The sequence below is a fragment of the Salminus brasiliensis genome, chromosome 1 (genome assembly GCF_030463535.1).
Source record: "Salminus brasiliensis chromosome 1, fSalBra1.hap2, whole genome shotgun sequence".
Lineage (NCBI taxonomy): Eukaryota > Metazoa > Chordata > Actinopteri > Characiformes > Bryconidae > Salminus > Salminus brasiliensis.
Genome location: NC_132878.1, coordinates 29,717,099 through 29,739,624, shown reverse-complemented (window position 1 = coordinate 29,739,624; position 22,526 = coordinate 29,717,099). Strand labels below are relative to the sequence as shown.

General features: G+C 42.0%; 1 protein-coding gene across 2 annotated transcripts; it reads left to right on the top strand.

Annotated features, from left to right (window-relative positions):
- The first annotated feature begins 162 nt into the window (after positions 1 to 162).
- On the top strand, positions 163 to 21,707 carry fez2b (fasciculation and elongation protein zeta 2b). 2 transcript variants are annotated; one of them, XM_072676822.1, is made up of 9 exons: positions 163 to 579; positions 4,054 to 4,162; positions 4,992 to 5,108; positions 6,006 to 6,147; positions 8,373 to 8,638; positions 13,476 to 13,551; positions 13,911 to 13,976; positions 14,920 to 14,950; positions 15,995 to 21,707. In XM_072676822.1, exons 1-8 carry the CDS (start codon positions 272 to 274, stop codon positions 14,928 to 14,930), a joined length of 1,095 nt encoding a protein of 364 aa, XP_072532923.1. In that variant the 5' UTR covers positions 163 to 271; the 3' UTR covers positions 14,931 to 14,950; positions 15,995 to 21,707. The 2 variants fall into 2 exon arrangements, with proteins under 2 accessions (XP_072532923.1, XP_072532916.1); XM_072676815.1 differs by lacking the exon at positions 14,920 to 14,950.
- The last annotated feature ends 819 nt before the right edge of the window (positions 21,708 to 22,526 follow it).

Below are 22,526 nucleotides of genomic sequence, written 5' to 3'. Positions count from 1 at the left end.
GAGTGAGGTAAAAAATAAAAAAGTATAAAATGGTATTTTTAGACATTAAATGATTAATTCACTCATTTCCCCCCTATTTTTAACTTCAGTAGGTAGGGCGTGCGTGATGACGCGTGTGTGACGTAGGCGCCGGGCGTCAGCTCTGCTGTGTGGAGAGTGTGTTTGTGTGAGTGTGTGAGAGAGAGACCGCGGTGTTGCAGTGAGAGGAGGCCGGGTGGAGGTGCACTTTGTCCGGGCAGAACTCTCTCTCTCTCTCTGATCCCGCGGCGTCATGGCGGCTCCGCTGGCTCAGTTCGACGAGGACTGGCAGGACTTTAACGAGTTTAAAGCGGCGGACGAGGCCGGCTCCGCGGCCAGGCTGGACCGGGTGAACTCGAACGTGGGCGACGCGGGCCTGGAGGACTTCTCCGACCTGGACAACAGCTTCTCCGGCGAGATCTGCAGCTTCAAGTCCATGGAGGACCTGGTCCACGACTTCGACGAGAAGCTGACCGTGTGTTTCAGGAACTACAACGCCACCACCGAGAACATCGCGCCGGTGAAGCCCATCACCGAGGAGAGCTTCCTGAAGGATGATGAGTAAGAAGCGCGATGTTTTGATCGGCTACTGAAGCTGAAGGAGGGCGGCAGGACTTCGGCTCTTCGCCGGCCGTCCGCCAGTAGCGATACCGCTCACAGAACCGCGGTGCTGTGCGGGGTCTTTTAGTACCGTCGACAAAATAAAAGTCCTACACGGTTCAGAGAGCGGCTCTGTAAGGGCTCCTCAGTGCATGCAGCGCCTCTGTATAGGACTGTGGGACACCCAAGGAGCCGCTTAAATAGTTCATCAGTTCTTCTCTATGAAGGAGAACCTCTTGTTTGTGGTTCCTTAAAATATCGGTCAAAACGGTTAGCAGAAGTTCCCCTACTGATAGTCTCTGATAGTTCTAATGACTCCTGGTTCTGCGTAAATCTAACCCGACAGGACTGTCAGCAGGTACTAATGCACAGTTGCTCTGTCTGTTATTGCAGGGGAAGATGAGCGTGGCAGCTCTCACACACCTTCTGTAGCTAAAAGTCCTTCTTTCAGTTCCTGCAGGTTTGGACGTTGGCAGATTGGCTCTAGCTCTGACTGACCGTTGGGTCATCTTTCTTCTGCACAGCTTGTTTAAGGTCTGATCACACGTGTTGTATGATAATTAGGTCAGAGGAGTGTGAGGGGCCAGTCTGTGTGAAGGCTCCTGAAGTCGTAGGTATCAACAGAGGGTTTGTCACCTCTAAGGCTTTACCCCAGATGTTGGAGCACAGCATCGGTGAGGTCAGGTGGTGCTGCTGCTGCTGCCTGATTAGATCGGTGTTGGGTGGAGCTCCATCACTCCAGAGAGCACCAGACCACTGATTTCTCTGTATAATGTTAAAACACACACACAGATTGGACCTGAAATATACCTTCTCTTAGCTCAGGTGATCCTGGTAAAACTCATAACTATTAATTATCCTTTCGAGTCATTAAACTTTTTGGACCTTTTGTTCCATGTACCAGCACTCTGAACAATTCTGGCTCAGTAAGTCTCTCTAGAACAGAGCTTTCCACACCAACCCCACCATGAATGGCTTGGTTTACATCTTTACTGTTAAATTATTGCAGACTAGAGGCTGGTGCTCATATCTGAGCTTCAGCCTGACCTGCCACTGTTACTCCTGAGCCCTGAGCCCACAAGCTCAGCCCTGAAGTTACAGTAAACTCATGCAGCAGCAGCACCACGTGGCAGGCTGTTCGTCCCCCACATCCCTCACTTTCGTGCTCTCTCTCTCTTTCTGCACTCGTCTGGAAACGAACTCCGTTCTGAAGAGTAATAAAGCAGAATAATCACCTTTCACTCTACATTAACCTCACTCTTCCAGAGGGAGAGAGAGAGGGGGGGGGGCAAGAAGAATGATGGAAAGCATAGAAGGAAGAGGGAGAGGACAAAAAGGGGGAGGGTTGAAGAAGCAGTGAAAGTGTGTGTGTGTGTGTCTGTGTTGCATAGTTTGGCATTGTTGTTCTTACTGTTTTCCCCAGCCACTTTATCAGAAACTCTCCCTTGTTGCATCAGTGTTTATCCAAGCTAGGTGTTTCTAATAAAGTGACCAGTGAGTGGAAGCACAAGCTAGGTGTTTCTAATAAAGTGACCAGTGAGTGGAAGCACAAGCTAGGTGTTTCTAATAAAGTGGCCAGTGAGTGGAAGCACAAGTTAGGTGTTTCTAATAAAGTGGCCAGTGAGTGGAAGGACCAGGTAGGTGTTTGTAATAAAGTGACCAGTGAGTAAAAGCACAAGCTAGGTGTTTCTAATAAAGTGGCCAGTGAGTAAAAGCACAAGCTAGGTGTTTCTAATAAAGTGTCCAGTGAGTGGAAGCATAAGGTAGGTGTTTCTAATAAAGTGACCCGTGAGTGGAAGCACAAGGTAGGTGTTTCTAATAAAGTGGCCAGTGAGTGGAAGCACAAGGTAGGTGTTTCTAATAAAGTGGCCAGTGAGTGGAAGGACCAGGTAGGAGTTTCTAATAAAGTGGCCAGTGAGTGGAAGCATAAGGTATGTGTTTCTAATAAAGTGGCCAGTGAGTGAAATTACAAGCTAGGGTTTTCTAATAAAGTGGCCAGTGCTGTGGAAGCTCTGTGAGGTGTGTGTACATTGGGATATTGTGAGGAGTGTGTGTGTGTGTGTGTGTGTGCGTGCGTGCGTGCGTGCGTGATTTTGAATTTGAGGTCCGACCCCAAAGAGCTGTAGGGCTGAGCAGTCAGGAACACTTAGAATCATGCGCTGCCTAGAACACACACACACACACACACACACACACACCATCTAAATAAGGCCAGTAGTGACCCTTGCTGTGGGCTTTGATTCGTGCTCCATCAGCCTGTGGCTCCAGCTATTCCCAGCCGTGCACACGTGTGGATTCACATGTGCAAGGGTACACAGAAGTCACAGTTTGGTGCATGTCACGGTTTGCTCCACCTTGTGTTGTTTAGAGTGCCCCCTGGGGTAGCTGCTGCTGTAGTAGCATGTAGTACATTAAGCAGTAAAACGTAAGCGTTAGCATGTTTCCACACACACACCCTACAGCTGTCCAACAACACACACAGCATCCTTGTCCGATCTATTATGATTTAATGAGTTGATTTAAAGGGTGAAAAAGATCAGAATGTGTGAAATAACTGTTTTCCGCCAGTAAAGAATAAATAAAGAGAAGACCGATCTTATACAGTCACTCTGTACGTGCAGTAGTGAGAGGGATGGGAGTCGGGATGGGCACTATTTTAGGAGTGTGTGTGAGAACGTAGACATGTAGTTAGCACCAGAGGGGGTAGTGGGGGGTATAAGCTAGTGTGAGCTTGTGTTTTTGTGATTACATTTGCGAGGGACAGAAAGCTACTAGTGTGTTGATATAACTGTGAAATGTAGAGTGATTACGCAGATGAAACCATCCCCAGGTGGTTGCTATGCTGTTTGAAGTGGTTGACATGGTATAACTGTGGTGTTCCAAGTTGTTACTGTTACGTTCCTAAGCAGTTGCTTTTGGTATCTCATGTGATTTGACTGCTATGGTAACCTAGGTGGTTGCTATGGTAACCCAGGTGGATGCTATGAGCCTGTTTTTGCAGTTGCTGTGCTACTCCAAACAATTGCCTCGCTGAAGTTTTGCTATTGGGTTCCTGTGTCCTCACAGGTGGTTGTTTAAGGATGTTGCTTAATGTTTTTATATTCATATATAAATATAAAAATGCTTGATAGAACACACCTAGTTGCTGTATCCTATCTAAAGGTTGCTAGGTTGTTGGTAGGTCTTTGCTTCGGTATTCCACGTAGGTTACAAGGACGCTTCATCTGTACACATGCGCATTGTGCGCCAGTCGAGTTCCAGCATTCATTCCTAGAAGGAGAAAACAGCTGATCCATGGAAAGCTCAAGTTGGAACTCTCTTCCCGACAGAGTTGGTTTATAAAAAGCCTAATAAAAAAATAAACTGTGTGTATTAAAGGGTCAAGAAAGGAAGATGATGAAGTGAGTTTATTTTCTCTCTCTCTCTCACCTCTAGAATATGGAATGCGCTGACGGACAACTATGGGAACGTGATGCCGGTTGATTGGAAGAATTCTCATACTCGTTCTCTGCACATTCCTACACTCAATCTCTGCCAGCAAACGGTAAAACACACACACACACCGCACACACTCACTAAATCTTACAGACTTAAATCCATTACAGACTCTTATTTGGAGTGTTTTCCAGGATTTTTTTTAAATCGTTCATTTAAATGATAATTTAAGGTGTTTTCCTAGGGGCTGACATGGCTTAAGCATGGGTACGCACCTATCTGTTGCTGGGTTGCCAGATATTCAAAACCAGAATCAGTGCTCACTCATAAGACTATCATTGTCCACTGTCTACGATCAAAGTGTTTGACAATAAGTGAAAATTACACCCCATGCAAACTGATCGTTTCCACCTTGACTGCATTTTCAAACTCCAAACCCAATTTGGCAATACACTGTGAATCTGGCTACACGTGAGGTGTAAAAAACAGTGAAAACGGTGTAGTGTCTCTGGTTGCTGTATCAATCCAGCTGCTTAAATCCCTTCTTTTTAGACGCTGTTTGTATCTGTTTTTACCTTTAAAAAATGAGGTGATGTAATTATTACCAAAGTTTCTCCGTGATTTGCATCTCGTCCGAAAGCACCATGTGAGTCATCTTTACAGATTGCATGCTCCTGCGTCAGTAAAGATTCCAGTACCTTTTGCATTCTGTAAAACAAGCTGTACAAATAACCTGAGGTGATAAAAATCCAGTGCAAATCGACCTGTGCGTAAATATCGTCATATCCTGTGGAAAAGGAGTTTTCTGCAGATTTTCTCCAGTATTGAGGTGCTTGAGGGTGTTCTGTGGTGATTTGCGGAGGTTTATTTGTAATCCTGAATAAATTGAACTCAAAGTGAGGACTGTGCAATGTGTTATTTGTGTCTGTGTATTGTAGAAGGTGGATAATATGAATCTGGATCTGTCTGATGATGAGGAGCTGAGGGAGCAGATGGATCTCCACTCCATTATTGTCTCCTGTGTTAACGAGGAACCGCTGTTTACTGCTGAACAGGTACAGACACACCTTCTCACATAAACATCCAGTCACACTTTCCCCCCCCCAAAGGTACTTTTGCTGTGTGTGTGTGTGTGTGTGTGTGTGTGTGTGTAACGACCACAGTATAAATAGGGTTGCAGCTTACTCATTCAGAATAGTTTCTGATGGCTTCTATGCTTACATTGCTAAGAAACATTTGACTTGGACTGTCTCCAGTCTCCTCTCCATAAAGATTCTGGTGAATAGAGGAACATGGGGTTGGTTGTCACACACCCAGATGTTGGGAAAGTTTAGAGTTTCCTGTCCAAAATAAGTAGTATTATGTTTAACTTATTAATGATGCTTAAGCTTCATTTATTGTCAAGAAACAAGAACATTTGATATGAAAAAAACATATAAATATGTTTCCATGAATATAATATAGTTTAATATCTAGTTCAGAGAATTTAAAAACGTCATTCTCCAAAAGTGCCCTAGTATAACTTTAGTGGCATCCTAGTGTGACAAACAAGCCTGTGTTCCCTGGTATGTACAGATAGGGATGTTCCTGTCCAGTTTTTTGTGTTATACTGTAAAAAAAAAAAAAAAAAAAAAAAAAGTTCTGCAAACTGTTCGGTTATCTAATGAGAACGCTCCTCGCTGCTGCAGCATTTGTATCCATGTCCATTTATGACGCTCTGCTAGAGCACAGTGGTAAAAACAAAGGATCGGCAGTTATTCAGGTTTAAAATAGCCGTTGCTTGATTTATTAAACATGCTTGAATCAGCCCCGATCCACTAGATTAATAAAGCCCTGTACATTAGGATGTCCCAATTCCATTTAGTGGAAGGGGGTCAGGATCAGGGCTGATGTAGGCATGTTTTAATGGAGATATATATATATATATGTGTGTGTGTGTGTGTGTGTTGTAGGTGATAGAAGAGATTGAGGAGATGATGCAGGAGTCTCCAGACCCCGAGGCTGAAGAAAGTCCATCCCAGTCTGACTTGTCGATGCTATCTCATGAGCTACACACACTGTCACACTCCACCTCCACCAGCAGCTATGAAGAGCGTGAGTATCATACGGTTTAGGTCACTTTTCACTTATCACTTATCACTGTTTGATATGTTTGGTGCTGCAAAACAGCAGTGGTGACTCTTAGGTGGTGGGTAAAATGGAATGGGTATACTTAGAAGTGTATTAATGAGTGTAGACTGAAATGCAGAAAGAAATTAAAGTGTGGGATTGTGAGCGTTCGACAATTTATTATGAACTGTAAGATTGGCTTATAATTTATAACTAGAATGAGGATTATAACTAACTGTTTAACTGTGGAATTGGGATTTTTCAGAGCTGTAGTTTTGGGATTTATTTATAAGTGTTTATGACTGTAAGATTAGGATTATTTCAACGGCTGATATAAACTTTGTAGATGATTCTGACTTCAGTTTGCAGTAAGACAGCAGCGCACAGCTCTTTCTCTCTGATATCACTGAAAGGAAATGACTGTTAAGAAATCCACATCGTTTCCATTAGCACAGTTTGAAGGGTGGGTTACCTTGCAGGACCGCATAGGAATGCAAACCTGAAAGGGCACAGTATTCCAACTGAGGGGTTATTGCCCCCCCAAATGCCACAAGACCCCCCCCCATCCCTCCACTCCCTGTGGCATGGGCCTGGTCTTACAATGATGGCTTTGAGAAGTGTGTGTGAGTGTGCAAGATGCATAAGATGAGTAACGGTGAGTGAGCTCAAGGGATGTGTGTGAGGCTGTTATTATGTAACGCATCTACATTGCATAACAGTAGTTCAGTAATTGGCCCCAGTGTGTGCGGTACAGTGGGCCCAGCTCTGTGCCCTGTTATGTAAGGAGTGGTCTTGGATTTAATGTATGGAAAACATGCTTATGCCTGAACTAATCAATTACTCACTTCAGCGATTGTAGATCAGGAGCTTGTGTGAGCAAGTCAAGTCAAGTGGGTTTTATTGTCATTTCAACTACATACAGAGTACACAGTGAAACGAAACAACGTTCCTCCAGGACCATGGTGCAACATAGACAGTGCATACAGCAGTCGGGTTAATGAGGTGTGTGTGTGTGTGTGTGTGTGTGTGTGTGTGTGTGTGTGTGTGTGTGTGTGTGTGTGTGTGTGTGTGTGTGTGTGGCCAAAGTAAAACACAAATGTATAGTAGATGTAGTAACAATTTTGATTATTCAGAGTATTCATGACCAAAAAGTTTGGATTTTCTTTATTGTGTTTAATTGTAGGGTCTCGATTATTCAGAGTGTTTATAACTGTAGGGTCTCGATTATTTAGAGTGTTTATAACTGAAGGGTTGAGATCATTCAGAGTGTTTATAACTAAAGGGTTGAGATTATTCAGAGTGTTCATAACTGAAGGGTTGGGATTGTTCAGTGTGTTCATAACTGTAGGGTTGGGATTATTCAGAGTGTTTAACTGTAAGGTTGGGATTGTTCAGAGTGTTTATAACTGGGATTGTTCAGAGTGTTCATAACTGTGGGATTATTCAGAGTGTTTATAACTGTAAGGTTGGGATTATTCAGAGTGTTCATAACTGTAAGGTTGGGATTATTCAGTGTGTTCATAACTGTAGGGTTGGGATTATTCAGAGTGTTCATAACTGTAGGGTTGGGATTATTCAGAGTGTTCATAACTGTAGGGTTGGGATTATTCAGAGTGTTTATAACTGTAAGGTTGGGATTATTCAGAGTGTTCATAACTGTAGGGTTGGGATTATTCAGAGTGTTCATAACTGTAGGGTTGGGATTATTCAGAGTGTTCATAACTGTGGGATTATTCAGAGTGTTCATAACTGTAAGGTTGGGATTATTCAGAGTGTTCATAACTGTAGGGTTGGGATTATTCAGAGTGTTCATAACTGTAGGGTTGGGATTATTCAGAGTGTTCATAACTGTAGGGTTGGGATTATTCAGAGTGTTCATAACTGTTGGGTTGGGATTATTCAGAGTGTTCATAACTGTAGGGTTGGGATTATTCAGAGTGTTTATAACTGTAAGGGTGGGATTATTTAGGATGTGCATTACTTGGATTGGGATTATTCTGAATGTTTATAATTGCACGGTTGGGATTTTTCATGATGTGCTTAAATTGAATTGGGATTATTTAGTATATAGTTTTATGTACATCCTGTATTTTTTGCTTTTTTTATTTTATTTTTATTTTTGCATTGTATTCATATATTATGCCGTATTTTTATGTTCGATCTGGTGTACAGTATCTCTCCTTTTCTCACACACACTCGCTCGCGCACAGGTCTACGTGGTTTGGGAGTGTGTGAGCTGGAGGAGCTGCTGGAGGAGGTGGAGAGGGAGATCCGTCGTTACTCGGAGGAGCTAATTGAGCAGCTGGCTCTGAGGGACGAGCTGGACTTTGAGAAGGAGGTGAAGAACGGCTTCATCTCCATCCTCATTGACGTGCAGAACAGACAGAAGGAGCACCGGGAGATGATGAAGAGGAGGAGAAAGGTGAAGAGTTCGTCCGGGACGCAGAGGAACGAGCGCACGCACCTGCCTGGAACTGTGAGGACACACACTTCCACTCCCACACTCCCTGTCTCCTTTACACTGCTTCACCACTAGCAACTCAGTTGGAATTTGATTCTTTCAGAAATGATTCAGTTAATCATAAAGTTAAATTTTAGATCTTTTATTTGTATAGTCGTTTATCATGTAATTATAATCATGTTTTATGAGCACACTTTTTACTTTTAAACGGAGTATGTTTGGATTAAACCTAGCTGTAGTCTGTTCAGTGTGCTCCAATATATTATATTACCAGAGCAGAGGAAAAGCAACAGTAGCTGGGTTTTTGTTCAGACCTTCCACACATTGTAAGAATTGTTTTGCACTGATTCCTGAAGGTGGTGGAACATGCTCACATCACATCAGGCTAAACTAGTGATCCACACACTGTGTACAGCTCTTACAGTAAAGAGGTTCAAACAGTGCTGGGCGATATGGACTCAAATCAATATTGAACATTTCACCTCTGTTAGATTAATGAACAGTTTTATAAGCTGCTGGAGTTGCTCACTTGACTTGGTGTTGGACTCTTTCAAGTCACAGACTGGACTGCGCAGGTTGTATGTTTTAAAGGGGACAGTACATGAACATGCACAGTGGAGAAAGTACAAACAGTATCAGAGATGCTGGGGGGCACAGCCAGCAGCCTAGTTACTGAGGGCTGGACTTGCTCTCTCACTTTATCAGCACCCACCAAACTCCAGGGTGGAAATATCAATACTGCACAGGCAGCAGACCTGGAAAAAACAGCCAAGCTATATAGATGTAAATGTAGAGTCACTCCTATGGCAGGGCATGGAAGCATCTGAGCTGCGATGTAGCATCACTCCGGCAGCAGGACATGGAAACATCCAAGCCGCAAAAGTAGAGTAATTCCAACAGTTAGCCCTGGAATTCTTATAATGTAGAAACACATTTCTAAACCATGGGGAAACCTTTTGGGGAAACAAATCATTGGGTGATTTAGACAATGAAAGCAATGTAAAGCAGCAGCGAAGTGGTGCCGGTGTACTATCACCACTCGCACACAATTTCAGACTGTTCTGATTGACCATAATGCAAAACATGGTCCGCTGTGTCACCGCTTATTAGCTAATTCTGTTCCCATCCTTTTTCTTTTTTTTTAATTTATTTATTTATTTTTTTTGGAGAAAGACCCTTAAAGACCCTCTGCCGATCCATATAATCACTGCAGCAGTTGTGATTTTTAGGAGAAGGGTTGTTTGCTGATGATGTAATTATATAATGTGTACACGCACACACACACAAGCACACACTCGGTTGTTCATTACAATACATGATTAGAAGTCACATGTTCTGCCTTCAGCATGCCTGCATAAACGTTACACACACTAAAAATAACTCCTGGGTTCATAGCATTTATACTTGGGCTTTTAATGAAGTGTGTGTGTGTGTGTGTGTGTGTGTGTGTGTGTGTGTGTGTGTGTGTGTGTGTGTGTGTGTGTGTGTGTTTTGGAGTGCTCAATGCAGAGCTCACCTTCACTCTTTCTCTTGGTTGTCTCACTCATGCACTCTTTCCAAAAGTATCCAGATTTCATGACGATTCTCCATCTGTTCGTGAATTGATCAGGTTTGGTACTCACACTAACTGGGAACATTTAACCCTGGTTTACCCCTTCCAACAACTTTTCACACAATTGTCCTGGCCAGGAGATCCATCGGATGTGTCTGACAGTGTGCAGGATCTGGCCTTGTGAGAGGAGAAGTGAGCCAGTCTTTAGCCCTCTGATCAGAGCTTCCAGTATTATCAAGGATGTTTGATTTTTACCACTTGAAAGCTGACAAATTTCAGAAATGACACGGATGAGAAGGTCAGGTTCCACTGTCCGTTCATATGAATGTTTATCTCAACTCCCCCTGTAGAATATACAGGGAATCGGGTGTGTCTGGGCTCTAAGCCCCTCGCTTGATCCATAACATCAATAAGGTGGTATTTGAATAATATTAATAATTCCTTAAAAACATAACTGGGTCTGGTTTGTGAATGCCATCCTGAAGGAGATTAGTGGAGTTCACATGGCCATTGTTTACCCACATTAGAAAAATGTGCCTCAAGTACACTAAAGAATAAACGTGCTATGGGGGCTCCAATCATGGATTATGGTGCTGCCACTAAGATTCAAGGATCGCTGGCTCAAATCCTGGATCATGCAGCTTGCCATCAGCAGACAAAGTCAGAGAGAGGGCAGCTGGGTTAGCTCTTTCAGGGGTAGGTTCATTGTACTTCCTCCCTCGCCTAGTAGTGTTGCAACAGCGGCAGTTCAAAAAGACGTTACGTTGACTTCCTCACACACATCACTTTTGCAAAATTGGTTCTTTATGGAACCAATAATGGTTCTCCTATGGCATCACCTATCTTACCTGTTATCTTTTTTCAGTCTTTTTTTATAGTATATCCCAGCTTAAAAAGCCAGACCAGCCAGTGGCCAGTGTTTGAGGGCCTTGCTCAGGAGCCCAACTTGGTAAACCTGGGTATTGAACCCACAACCATGTTATCATATTACATTTAGCCACCACATCCACCCCAAATACCTTAAAGCAGCTCTGAATCCATTAACTAGATCACATGTCTGGATACTTTTGGACACACATCATCTCTCTCTCTCTCTCTCTCTCTCTCTCTCTCTCTCTCTCTCTCTCTCTCTCTCTCTCTCTCTCTCTCTCCTTGTCTCTTCTAACTACTCTCTTTCATTTGCTGCACTGCTCTCTCGCTCGCTCTCACTCTCTCGCACTCTCTCTCTGTTTCTCTAGCTCTTCAGTGTGGAAGGCTTTTCTTCTGTAATTCAGAACAGTCTCCGCCAGACTTTTGGAGGCTCCGGAGGGGACAGACAGGTTACCCCACCCCTCCCCTCTGTACCTCTACCATCACTCCATATTTCCTTCCTTTTATTCCTCTTTTCATTTCTCATTCCCTCTTTGGCTCCCCTTGCCATTTTTGCATGAAAGTGCCTTATAATCAGCTGTCGCAGTGAGAGAAAACTTATGGCTCCAGAATGAACCTGATCTGGATGTGTTCTGAGTGACTTTTGAGCACATGACATTTCTGGAGAGGGGTCCAGTGGAGATAGCGTTATGCTGTAGGTTGTCTGAGAGAGGTGGAGAGACTGTGTGGAAAGTGCAGGTTTTAATCATTCACTCACGCATACATGTTGTTTTTTTATATGAATTATACATCATAATTGTTTCATCATTTTTAAACATTTTTAACATAACAGACCTGTCCATATAGAGGATGAAATATACATGTAATTGACTACCCTGTAATTACTTATGTAGTTATGTAATTAGTTTAGGAAAGCTACAGTAAATCTAGAGTTAACACAAAAGGAAAAGGAAAGTCAGAAATGGAGTTATGAGATTTTTCTCAGGGCCGGTGAGCTGCATGCCTCAACTTGTACTTTTTTTAATACTTTGACATTCTTTTTCGTCTTTCCACTGCAAGTCTTCCTCTCTTCGGCTACTGTTTTAATTCTGTATTTGGGGTTTTTGGTAAATAATCTTCCATGAAATGCACCAAGCACACACCCAGTTGACATGGACTCTTCATGGATGCCGTTAGGCTTTCAATGATTTCTCCGAACTGTTCTATTTCTCTGGACAGGCTGAATGTACAGAACACAGCTTTAATAGGAAATGAGACCAGGTCTAGAATGATCGTATATCCACTTAAATCAGTGCTAAAAGTTCTAAAATCTTGCCAACGCTTCTTAACTGGTCAGTGATAATGATTGACTACAGCTGGTAGCGTCTCTGTGCTCTGGGCTTTATTTAGCAGCACTCTTTGGTCTGGACAGTACACAGTACAATGAGCAAGTCCACGTAGCTCAGTTCAGATCTCAAGTCAGGAATGTCTCTTGGAGCCACTTCTATAAGATAAATAAGTATAAGATATTGGGAGCTGTAGGCACTGTGCCAAGGTCTGGAAGAAGACCTAAACGGTCCCCCTGAGCTGAGCGGAAATTGATTCAGCTGGTCAGAAACAACCCAAGAACCAAGGCACAGACCTGCCATGAACTAGAAGCTGGTGAATCACCAGTGTCACTGTCTAGTGGTGTAACAGTTCACAAAACTCACCGTTTTTGAGGCACGGATCTGATCGTTTTTTCGGATGAGCTTTGTTTGTATCGGTGACTTATTTTGACACTGTCCACAACTAATCCACCACTGCTGTCCACAGTCAAGCGGGTATTACAGAGGCTGCCATTCAAGAAAGACGACCCTGCTTCAAAAATCGACACCTTCAAGCGTGACTTATGTTTGCTGCTGACTGCATGAACAACGTAACCCTCCTGGAGGGAAGTGTTATAAGCAGATGAGACCGAGATGTTTAGAGAATTAAAAGTAAGGCACTTTTTGGGCTGTCGGGGGAACTGGTAAATTAAACATAGTGGATGAAATAATCAGGAAGGAGAACTACCTGAGAAGTCTTCAGCATCTCTTTGAACTATCAGCTAGACGGTTGAAACTTGGACAAAGTTAAATATAAAAATACATCCCATATCCCAACATCCACTAATGACCAACACATACAGCTGATTAAATGGTCACGCAGCTGTTGGTTATGGCCAAGTAACACTTAACAAATAAATTTAACACCCACAATACTAATTGTACATTTTTCATTTATTACACATTTTTATGTTATTTATTGTCCCTTCATATTCGAGTTGATGTCGGTGTGTTTTATTTATTTATTTGTTATTTTTTCTTTTTTAGATTCCTCCACCAGGTGTTTGCATGATGCATCATCCCTTGTTTATTTTTTCCTCTTAGCTGTAATTTAATACCTCTCTCTCTTTCTCTCTTTTTCTAGTATTTGACCACAGTTATTCCCTATGAAAAGAAAAATGGTGCCCCATCAGTGGAGGATCTGCAGATCTTAACCAAGAGTAAGTGTTGAATGAGACCCTTCTTGAAACAATAGTTAATACCCACTTTCCCTTAAAATGTAATCAGTCAACCAACACATGCAGAATAACACGCAGAATAAAAAAAAAAAAAACGCCACTTAGCATGGAGCTAACTGTATGCCTAAATTATCATAAGTCTATTCAAGACTACTGAACAACTCTACACAAAATATTGAGGCATGCAGTTAGCACTATGCTAATTGGTGTACATAAGCTTTCATTACTTCTAAGCTACATTAGTATTGTAATTCAAGCGTACTATAGAACTAAACAAGCACCAAAATTTTAGTTTTTTTTCCCTATATGTATTCATAGCGTGTGTGTTTTGTGTGTTACAGTTTTGCATGCCATGCGGGACGACAGTGAGAAGGTTCCCAGTCTCCTGACTGATTACATCCTAAAAGGTATCTTATGCCTCTCTGATAGTTTATATAACTGTTTATAACTAGTTTATACAGTTTATATAACTGATCCAGACAGCACGGCTGATCTTTTTAGAACAGTCAGTCAAAAGTTTTAGAACATCCCTAGTTTCCTCCAGCTTTCACTGACATTTTAGCAGTTCAAGTCCAGTGACCTCCGATGCTATAAAGATAGACAGTAAACTGTCGGGGTGGGGAGGAGTGGATTAAAACGTTGGTTAAGCTTTGAAGTCTTAGTCTCCAGTCTCAGTTCCAGCTGTGAGGAGAAGACGTGGAGCTGCGGGTTTGACGGGTGGAATGGCAGTTATAACGTCATTGCAGAGATGGCAAAACAAGAAAAGCAGGCTTGCCTGGATCATCCAAACATTGAGGGTGTTCTAAAACTTTTTACGTTTTTACACTGGTGAGGGTGTTCTTCAGATCGCAGTGTTCTAAAGAAATAGCACCTGACCAAAACAGTGGAGGTCTGGTTAAGACAACGTTCCGAGAGAACTGCTCATAGGATTGTTGGAAAGGCACTAGTTTAACTGCAGAAGACCCTTCAGGAAGATTTAGCAGATGCTAGAGTGGTACTCTGCAGTGACACCTGCACTAATGTGACTTTCATGGAAGCGTCCATGGAAGAAAATCTTGCCTGTGTTTCTTAATCTGTATGGCAGTGTTTGCATTTGTCATACTGATATCCTAGTACTATGCAAATGAGCCTCCTAATCACAGTGTGCACTGTCCGTGTCCTGACCGATCCCTGCAGCCTGCCTGTGTGTGGACTGATCTGCTGAGATCAGTTCTTGTATCTCATCATGTCTGCTGTGTTCTAGGACTGATCACTCTGTCTGACTGTGTTTTGTACACTCTGATTTGGGTGGTCTTGTGTTTGACCTGTTCTCTCTGGTTCTGTCTCTGCGGTCGCTGCGTTGGGGTGCAGCGCTGGTGTGAGGCAGTGAGAGGAGACGGAGGTGTGTGTCGCTGCTGCTGCTGCCGCCTCACAGATGCTCACAGTGCAACACACTGTGTTTCATATACACCCGTCATGTGATCTGTGTTTAGTTCTGTAGCTGTGTGTGTGTGTACTGATTCTGTTAGTTATTGTGCCCTCTGCTGTCATCATGTTGTACTGTGTGGGTGTCCCTTCACTGTTTTTTCTCTCTAGCACTCTTTTATTCCCATTTCTTTCTCTCACTCTTTATTTCACTCTTTAGCACTTTCTTATTCCCACTTATTTCTCTCACTCTTTATTCCGCTCTCTAGCACTCTTTTTAGCACTCTTTTATTCATCTCTTTAGCACTCTTTTATTCCAATTTCTCTCTTACTCTTTATACCTCTCTCTAGCACTCTTTAATTCCATATCTATCTCACTCTCTTCATTTCACTCTTTTTCCCTCTCTTTAGCACCCTTCATTTCACTCTTTATTGCTCTCTTTAGCACTCTTTTATTCCCATTTCTCTCCCACTCTTTATTCCTCTCTCTAGCACACTTTTATTCCCATATCATTTTCTCACTCTCTTCATCTCACTCTTTATTCCTCTCTTTATTTAGCACTGTATTTTTAATCTTTCTTGTTCTGCAGTCTTTTCTGCAGTCCTTTCTCGTGTCTTCCTTGTGTGTCTCAGCTGCTGTCCCTTTCAGCTTAAAGAGACAGTTTTGCAAAAATTAAGTCTTCCTACCCCCCACCCCCCCATTACCCCGAATGTAGTCGATCAACCTCAACGATTAGCATGGTGCTAACCGCACACCTAAATCATCACACAGTTTTGAAAGTGTGTGTAGATGTTCAGTAATCTCTAATAGACTTGTTTGTGGTTTCTGACACTGTATGAACCACTCTTCTCTATAAACATGGAGTGATGTATGTAGCGTAGCTAACACACAGTAGCATCAACTACATTTGGGGGGAGGTGGACTGGGTAAAGATGAGTTTTTGCTGATCTGTCAGCGGTTTATTTGATCCAGTTGTTGTGACTGACCTGTTATTCGCTGTCTCTTCTGTGTTTTGTACAGTGCTGTGTCCCACATAGACGTAGCAGAACATGCAGCAGAACCTTCCAGGAGGATCCGGCGCGGTTCTGGACTAGGATGGTTCCTCTTCCTTCTCTTCGTGGTTCTTCCTTCTCTTTAACACCACACAAGAGATTTTCCTTCTAACTCCTTGTTTATGTATCTAACAGTGTTTTAATGTTTAAGTGCGACGCTAGTTTCTCGTTAGTTAGGCATACCGGTCTCGTCTTCGTTTAGCCAATGAACAGTATTCTCTCTCTGAGAGACGGAGCAGCGAGAGCGTGCCCTGGCCCCTGGTTCTCGGCGTAGACGGGTTCTGTATGAAGCTGCATGCTGTGCATGGGTTTCATATGTTCGTGTTTTGTTTATCTGCAGTCTGACTTTATGTTGGGTGACGTCTTTAAAACCTGGCCTGAAAGAAAAGAAACGCCCAAACAGAAAGCTTCAGTGAGAACTCTGTCCTGTAGACAAGCATGACTTAGCAGTGGGTAGCCTAGCGTAGCTATAGCGTTCCTTATAGTGTCATGAAGATTTCACAGCAATATTTTCCTAATGCAGTCCCTTTAAAGCGAAAGTTTGGTGAAAGTTGACAAATTTACAGTCCCCCAACCCCCCCCCCATAATTACCCCAAATCATACGAAACCTGATTGGTGTCTGAAGTAGCCCTAAAGGTACATTTGCTGTATAAGCAAATTAGCATTATAGATAATAACCATTTGGACCATTTAGCCATGCAGTTAGCACCATGCTCACTGACTCTTTACATTAGCCTTGTAGTTCCGGATCGAATCTAAGTTCAGACACCTACCACGTCTTAACCCGTCCACCATTTACATTTACGGTTTTGCCGAACTATCGCTTTAATGTTGAGGTTTTTAGTTTTATATAAAAGTAGTGGCAAGGAGGGTAGTTTTGGTGTGAACAGCCTAGCAAAAGACGTTATTGGTGATATTTTGTATTAACCAATGCAATTTCAGAGATTTGTAGTTTTGATAATGTAAATCGCCACAAAAAAAAAAACAAAAAAAAAACAACAACAAAAGGTTAAGGTGCCGGAGCTGGTAAGGTACAGTAGGTACAGTGTCTATTAGCAGTTACCATATCGCTGTGTTCAGTTGTGTCCTTCATTTATTAAACCATGTTAAAACTTAAGCTCCTACTCCAAACAACTATGGCAGACGCTTTCCGATATTGTAGTGTTGTAAAGGCATTTTGCTTTTTGACAAAAGTAAAAAGACGTGGATTTTAGAAAGACGTTACCAATTTAAACAGGGTGCTTTGTGTGGTGTGTGGAAGGGTGGGCCGTACGTATGTTTTTCACCAGCTGGCTAACATGAAGCTGACAGTGTGTGGTGGTATTTGTGTTTTAGCTGTCTGGTAGTTAATGCTAGGCAGAGGCTGAGTGGGCCGAGACGTTCGGTTTGGCTTTTCGGACAGCTATCGTAGTGTCTAAAAGGCAAACCTCGCTAATGAGTTGCTATCAGTAGCTATTTATTAGCTGATGTGGAGCACCGAATCTAGCTTCTACTCAACTAAATTTAAACACATTGTAATAAATTCATAATGTGTAACATTTCTGCTCTTTTTTTTTTTATTTTTTTTTTTTTAAGACATTAATTGATGGCATGTTCGTGTGATACCAAGAGCTGCCACGTGTAGCAATCTGCTAACAACAGTGCACGCTAGCCAGCTTTTTTGGAATTTAGCAAGTGTTAGTAATAGCCATCTTAGCCAGCTGCAGCCCTGCCACAGTTTATTCAGAAGAGGTGGAACAGAGCAGTTGATCTTATGCTTGCTGTGTCGACGGCTGTATACGAAACTGTATAAATTTGGTGGGGTTATATCTTGGGGTTTGAGCGATTTGGTGCTACTATAACAGGCGACTGCTGCTGTAGTTGTTTGGAGCGGGAGTGATTTAGCTAATCAGAAAGTCGGCCGTCTCTGTGAGAAAGGTCAGCCACAGACTATTTTCTGATAGGTCAGAAGTGATGAAATTTTGTAGCATAGTTATATTTTGGATGAACATCTAACAGTTTTTGGGGTTTTTAATGACATGTTTCTGGCTTTTATCCACAAATTTAAGTTAAAAAAGCAGTAATCATGTGATCAAATCAGTAAATGCATAAATTAATGGATTAAAAAAAAGCTTTAAATTGCTTCTTCAGATCTGAGCTCACATTTTTCATTTTTCTTTTTCATTTCAGTTTTTAAAATTCTGTCAAATTTGCATATCAGTGATGGGCAGCTTAATATAACTTTAATATTCTCATTTAAAAAAAATGTGTGGGTGCTTTTTTTAAGAATGTGTAAAAGTGCAGTAGGGTACATGTGGATGTGCATGGCTGAAATAAACGATACAGAGGACGTTAGTTATGTTTTTGTCCAGATTATGGGAGCGATTATGTGAGAATTTAACTAGAAAAGACTTAAAGGATTATTTCTGATTTTTTTTTTTCCTGAAACATCATCACAGATCATTTCAACATGTTTCCCCTGGAAAGAAAACCTATAATAAATATCTATAATCTATAATAAAAGTCAGTTGCTTTAGTTAAAATGAAAACTAGAGGTCAGTTTCTGTAAAATACGGTTCGGATAATAAGCAATGACCCTTTTTGTCTTCTATTATAAAAGCCGTAGCAGTTAATGTAGGTATGGTTGAACAAAAAGTGAGGGATTTGGTACGTTCTGTTATGGTACAGAAATGAATGGTTGGTACTGTTATGGGTTTTACGATACTGAAATAATAACTCTTTAGCCATGCCCAAAGAACCTTTGTCAGACTACAGTGACCCACATTGCCCAGTTATAATCTTATTTACACCACAGAGTGGGCTTTCTGAGTAGTGACTAACCTAAAATATGGACAGAGGATCCTCTTTAGATGCTGTCCAGGCTACTATCCAAACCAGATCATAGTTGGTCCACTAAACTTCAGTTTTAGTCGTCATTTTAGACTTGGTCTGTCTGTGTTCATATTGATACGAGACTTTGCTTTTGGCTGGGAGGATATTTCACAAAGCAAGACCTAGTTATATAGACAACTAAAGCCCATAGTTGAACCTGTTGAATTGGAGATGCATGTTTGTGTTACAATATGCTACACATTGATAAAAATAATAGTATATAATAAAATTATTCATATTAACAAGCAACATTCCTTAATACACTGCACTCCACTTGGACGGTTCTCACTTTGGACTTGAATTAACCAGCTAAACTAAGAGTTCTTTCTTTTTGAAATACCCACCAGGTATTCCACCTTAGCAGGTGCAGAGCACCCTATACTCAGGTACTAACACTCTGAGCTTAGTAAAGGAATAGTTCATCCATGCATGCTAACGTTGCTGTGAGTGAATAGAAGTTAGTAGCCACCGTTAGCGCGACGTAGTGTAAGCAGTAACTTTTCACCTTTTATTCACTATTGGCAACATTTTTAGTGCTGTTGATGACACTATTCCTTTCAGCTTACGTAAACATGCTAGAAAGCCTGTATAGGCATGTCTTCTACAATAATAAAAGCACAAGCATTAACCTTTAAGTACCATGCAGCTGCGTATGCAGTCCGCACACATCGCAGCAGCGCTGTTAAGAGCGAATGGCGGCTATCAGTAAATGTTACGTCATGTTTCTGTGCAGTTCTCTGTGCAGGGGGTGTGGAGTGTCCCCGTTCCACTCTCCTATGCATTACAGTAAGGGTCTGCGTTTGTGACTCTTAATTCTCCGTATGCTAGCCCATCCAGACCTCAGGTACTTCCCCCAAGTTTGTTAAAGCGATAGCTTGGTGTAAAAACCAGCCAAGCCGTTTGCTGTCTGATGTGCACTTCTTTAGTTTACAACAAGAGCTGCTAGGCTAATGATGCTAACAAAAATGGTCTTGGACTGTTTCAATCTAAATGTAAATACACACCCATTTTTTTTTGTAATTATTTATTTGCATCGTAAAGCTAGATGAACATGGTTTTAGTTGTTAAATAAAATGGCTTATCGATTTTAATTTATACATTTAAGCTAAAATCGGAACTACGTAATCGCCTGTTAACGTCCTGCTTTGTAGTTTTCTTCCCCTTTTAACTTTTCAGTCATATCGTGTTCTAAACCACACAGAGTTGTGTGTCTGTTTTAAGAGAGGTGATAAAAATTTGTGACCGTCCAAGTCCAGCGTTTAGCTCATTGCCTGTCTGAAATTTGCTCTAAGTGCTAAAGAATTCTGTAGATTTTACCAAACTATCGCTTTAAGGTTTTTGGGGTTTGGAGTGAAAAGCTCAGTGCTGGTCAGTGACTGTGTGCCCTACAGGTTCAGCAGCAGGGTAGTTCCTCTGGCCTTGAAAACAGGGCCACTAGCTGGAGCATCTGCAGTAGAACTGTGCAGTTTGCAAGTAAAGCCAGCCTGTTGGATCATTCTCTCCTGCTACCAGGAAAGCAGTACATGTATATGGTACAGTCAGGGTGTTTCTCCTTACGGGATGCCCTGAAAATTTACCTGCTCTGTGACTCAGTTCAGCAACTATGGGGAAAGTATTCTAACCCCCACCCCCACCCCCCTACAAAAAAAAGCACATGTCTCCTCTGTTTAAATCCTGATTGTACCTTCTAGAGCAGTCGCCGGTTCTAGAGTAGCATTACTAGTTAGCGTTATCAGCAACAGTACTGGGCTGTTTTTGTCTGTAGCAGTTTTGTGTTTCCGATCTGTTAGCATGTCATGTCTAGGGTTAAGAGTATAAATCGTATGTGAATAGGTGTGTGTACTCTTTTTCTTTACTTGCTGAGTGATTATTTTCCACAGCAGCGATCTCGTAACGTGTGGAACTCCTGTCGCTCCTGAGCTGCATGCACTTTTAATTTTTCATTTTCTGTTCTGAGGCTTAAGTTAAATGGGGCTGAAAGATAAAAAGGGATGGTGCAGTAGAGCACTACATTAGCCAGTAAGGAACTACACCTTCCATGATGCTTTACAGCTTCACGTTAGAGAGTGCCGAATTAAACTTTGTCTTTGTGATGAGGCAATTGTTCTCTCCAGGCTCCGCCTACATGGTGTGTTTTCCAATAGCTACTGTGGTGAGGTCATACAAGCTGTAATATTCATCCCTAATGAGAGACTGTAACACACACCTCAGTTTATATCACAATACCTACATTTAGAGTGTTATTAATATTCAACCCTAATGAGAGACTGTAACACACACCTCAGTTTATATCACAATACCTACATTTAGAGTGTTATTTATATTCAACCCTAATGAGAGGTATTGTGATATAAACTGAGGTGTGTGTTACAGTCTCTCATTAGGGATGTTGGAAGTTTTACCACCGTTCTGTAAAGCTTATCCAATCTACATTTACATTTACGGCATCTATCTAGCTACAGTAGCTACAGAAGAACACATTTGTGGGTGAAGCCTGAAGAGGCCAGTTGTGGAATTTATAGACCCTGAAAAGCATAACATATCAGCACTGAGCGCCACTGCAGGGTCCTCACGCTAATAACTAAATATTTATATTTGTATGGAAAAACAAGCAACAATGAAAGGCTGCCTTTATAACTGCCTGAAAGTTTTGTACATAAACAACTTATTTTTAATGCAGCATTTTTGTTTTCTTAATCATTGTTTTATCGTAGGATGATTAATTTATTCAGTTCATGTTTTATATCCATCTCATGGTCTGTAGTGCTACACATTTTGTGCCTGTGCGCATCACAGTGCATTTGAAATAAACTCTGTAATGCTAACCATGTGTCTTTGTTTTTGTTTGTTGGGTTTTTTGGCCACTTGCCTAAGAGGCAACATAGCACTAAAGCAGATCCTTTAAGTTCTGTTGTGTGAGGTGGAGCTGCCGCAGACCAGACTTCTCCTTCCACTGTCCGCGTACCTGTGATGAAGTAAGAACAGGTCACTCCGAGGTTCAGTGCTTATGTTGGCTGGTCAATTGTAGGCTGTGGTGGACAGGGATCAGCATGGTCACTCTGAGGATTTCATCTGCAGCTACACAGCCCCCTATGCTGCAAGGGGGCACTGCACTGTGTTGTGAAACGTTCCTCCTGTAACCATCATTAAAAATTTCCATGGCTTGTGCCACAGTAGTCTTTGTCAGTTCAGCCCAGACAGGACAGCCTGATCTAGTTCTCAAAGCAAATGCCTCAACATTTTATCTTCAGCTGAAACTGGCGATTGGTTGATACCTCGGTCAGTCACTGTAGTTCAGGAGGTTCTAGATACGCTGTGAATGTGAACAGTATTGTGGGCAGGTTCCAGGCAGTTGTTAGAAATAGAAAATAGTTGAAGCGGCCCATTAGCATTATTACAATACGGATGGAGTAAACTGGCTTTTCATTACTCTAAAAGTAATGTACTTTGCAAAGACAGAGGGCAGAACCAATCAGAATCTCTATTTCAGATGAGGGTGGGACAACAGAGTCAAACTCAGAAGCAGAACCAATCAGAATCTCTATTTCAGTTTAGGGGTGGGACAACAGAGTCGAACTCAGAAGCAGAACCAATCAGAATCTCTATTTCAGTTTAGGGGTGGGACAAC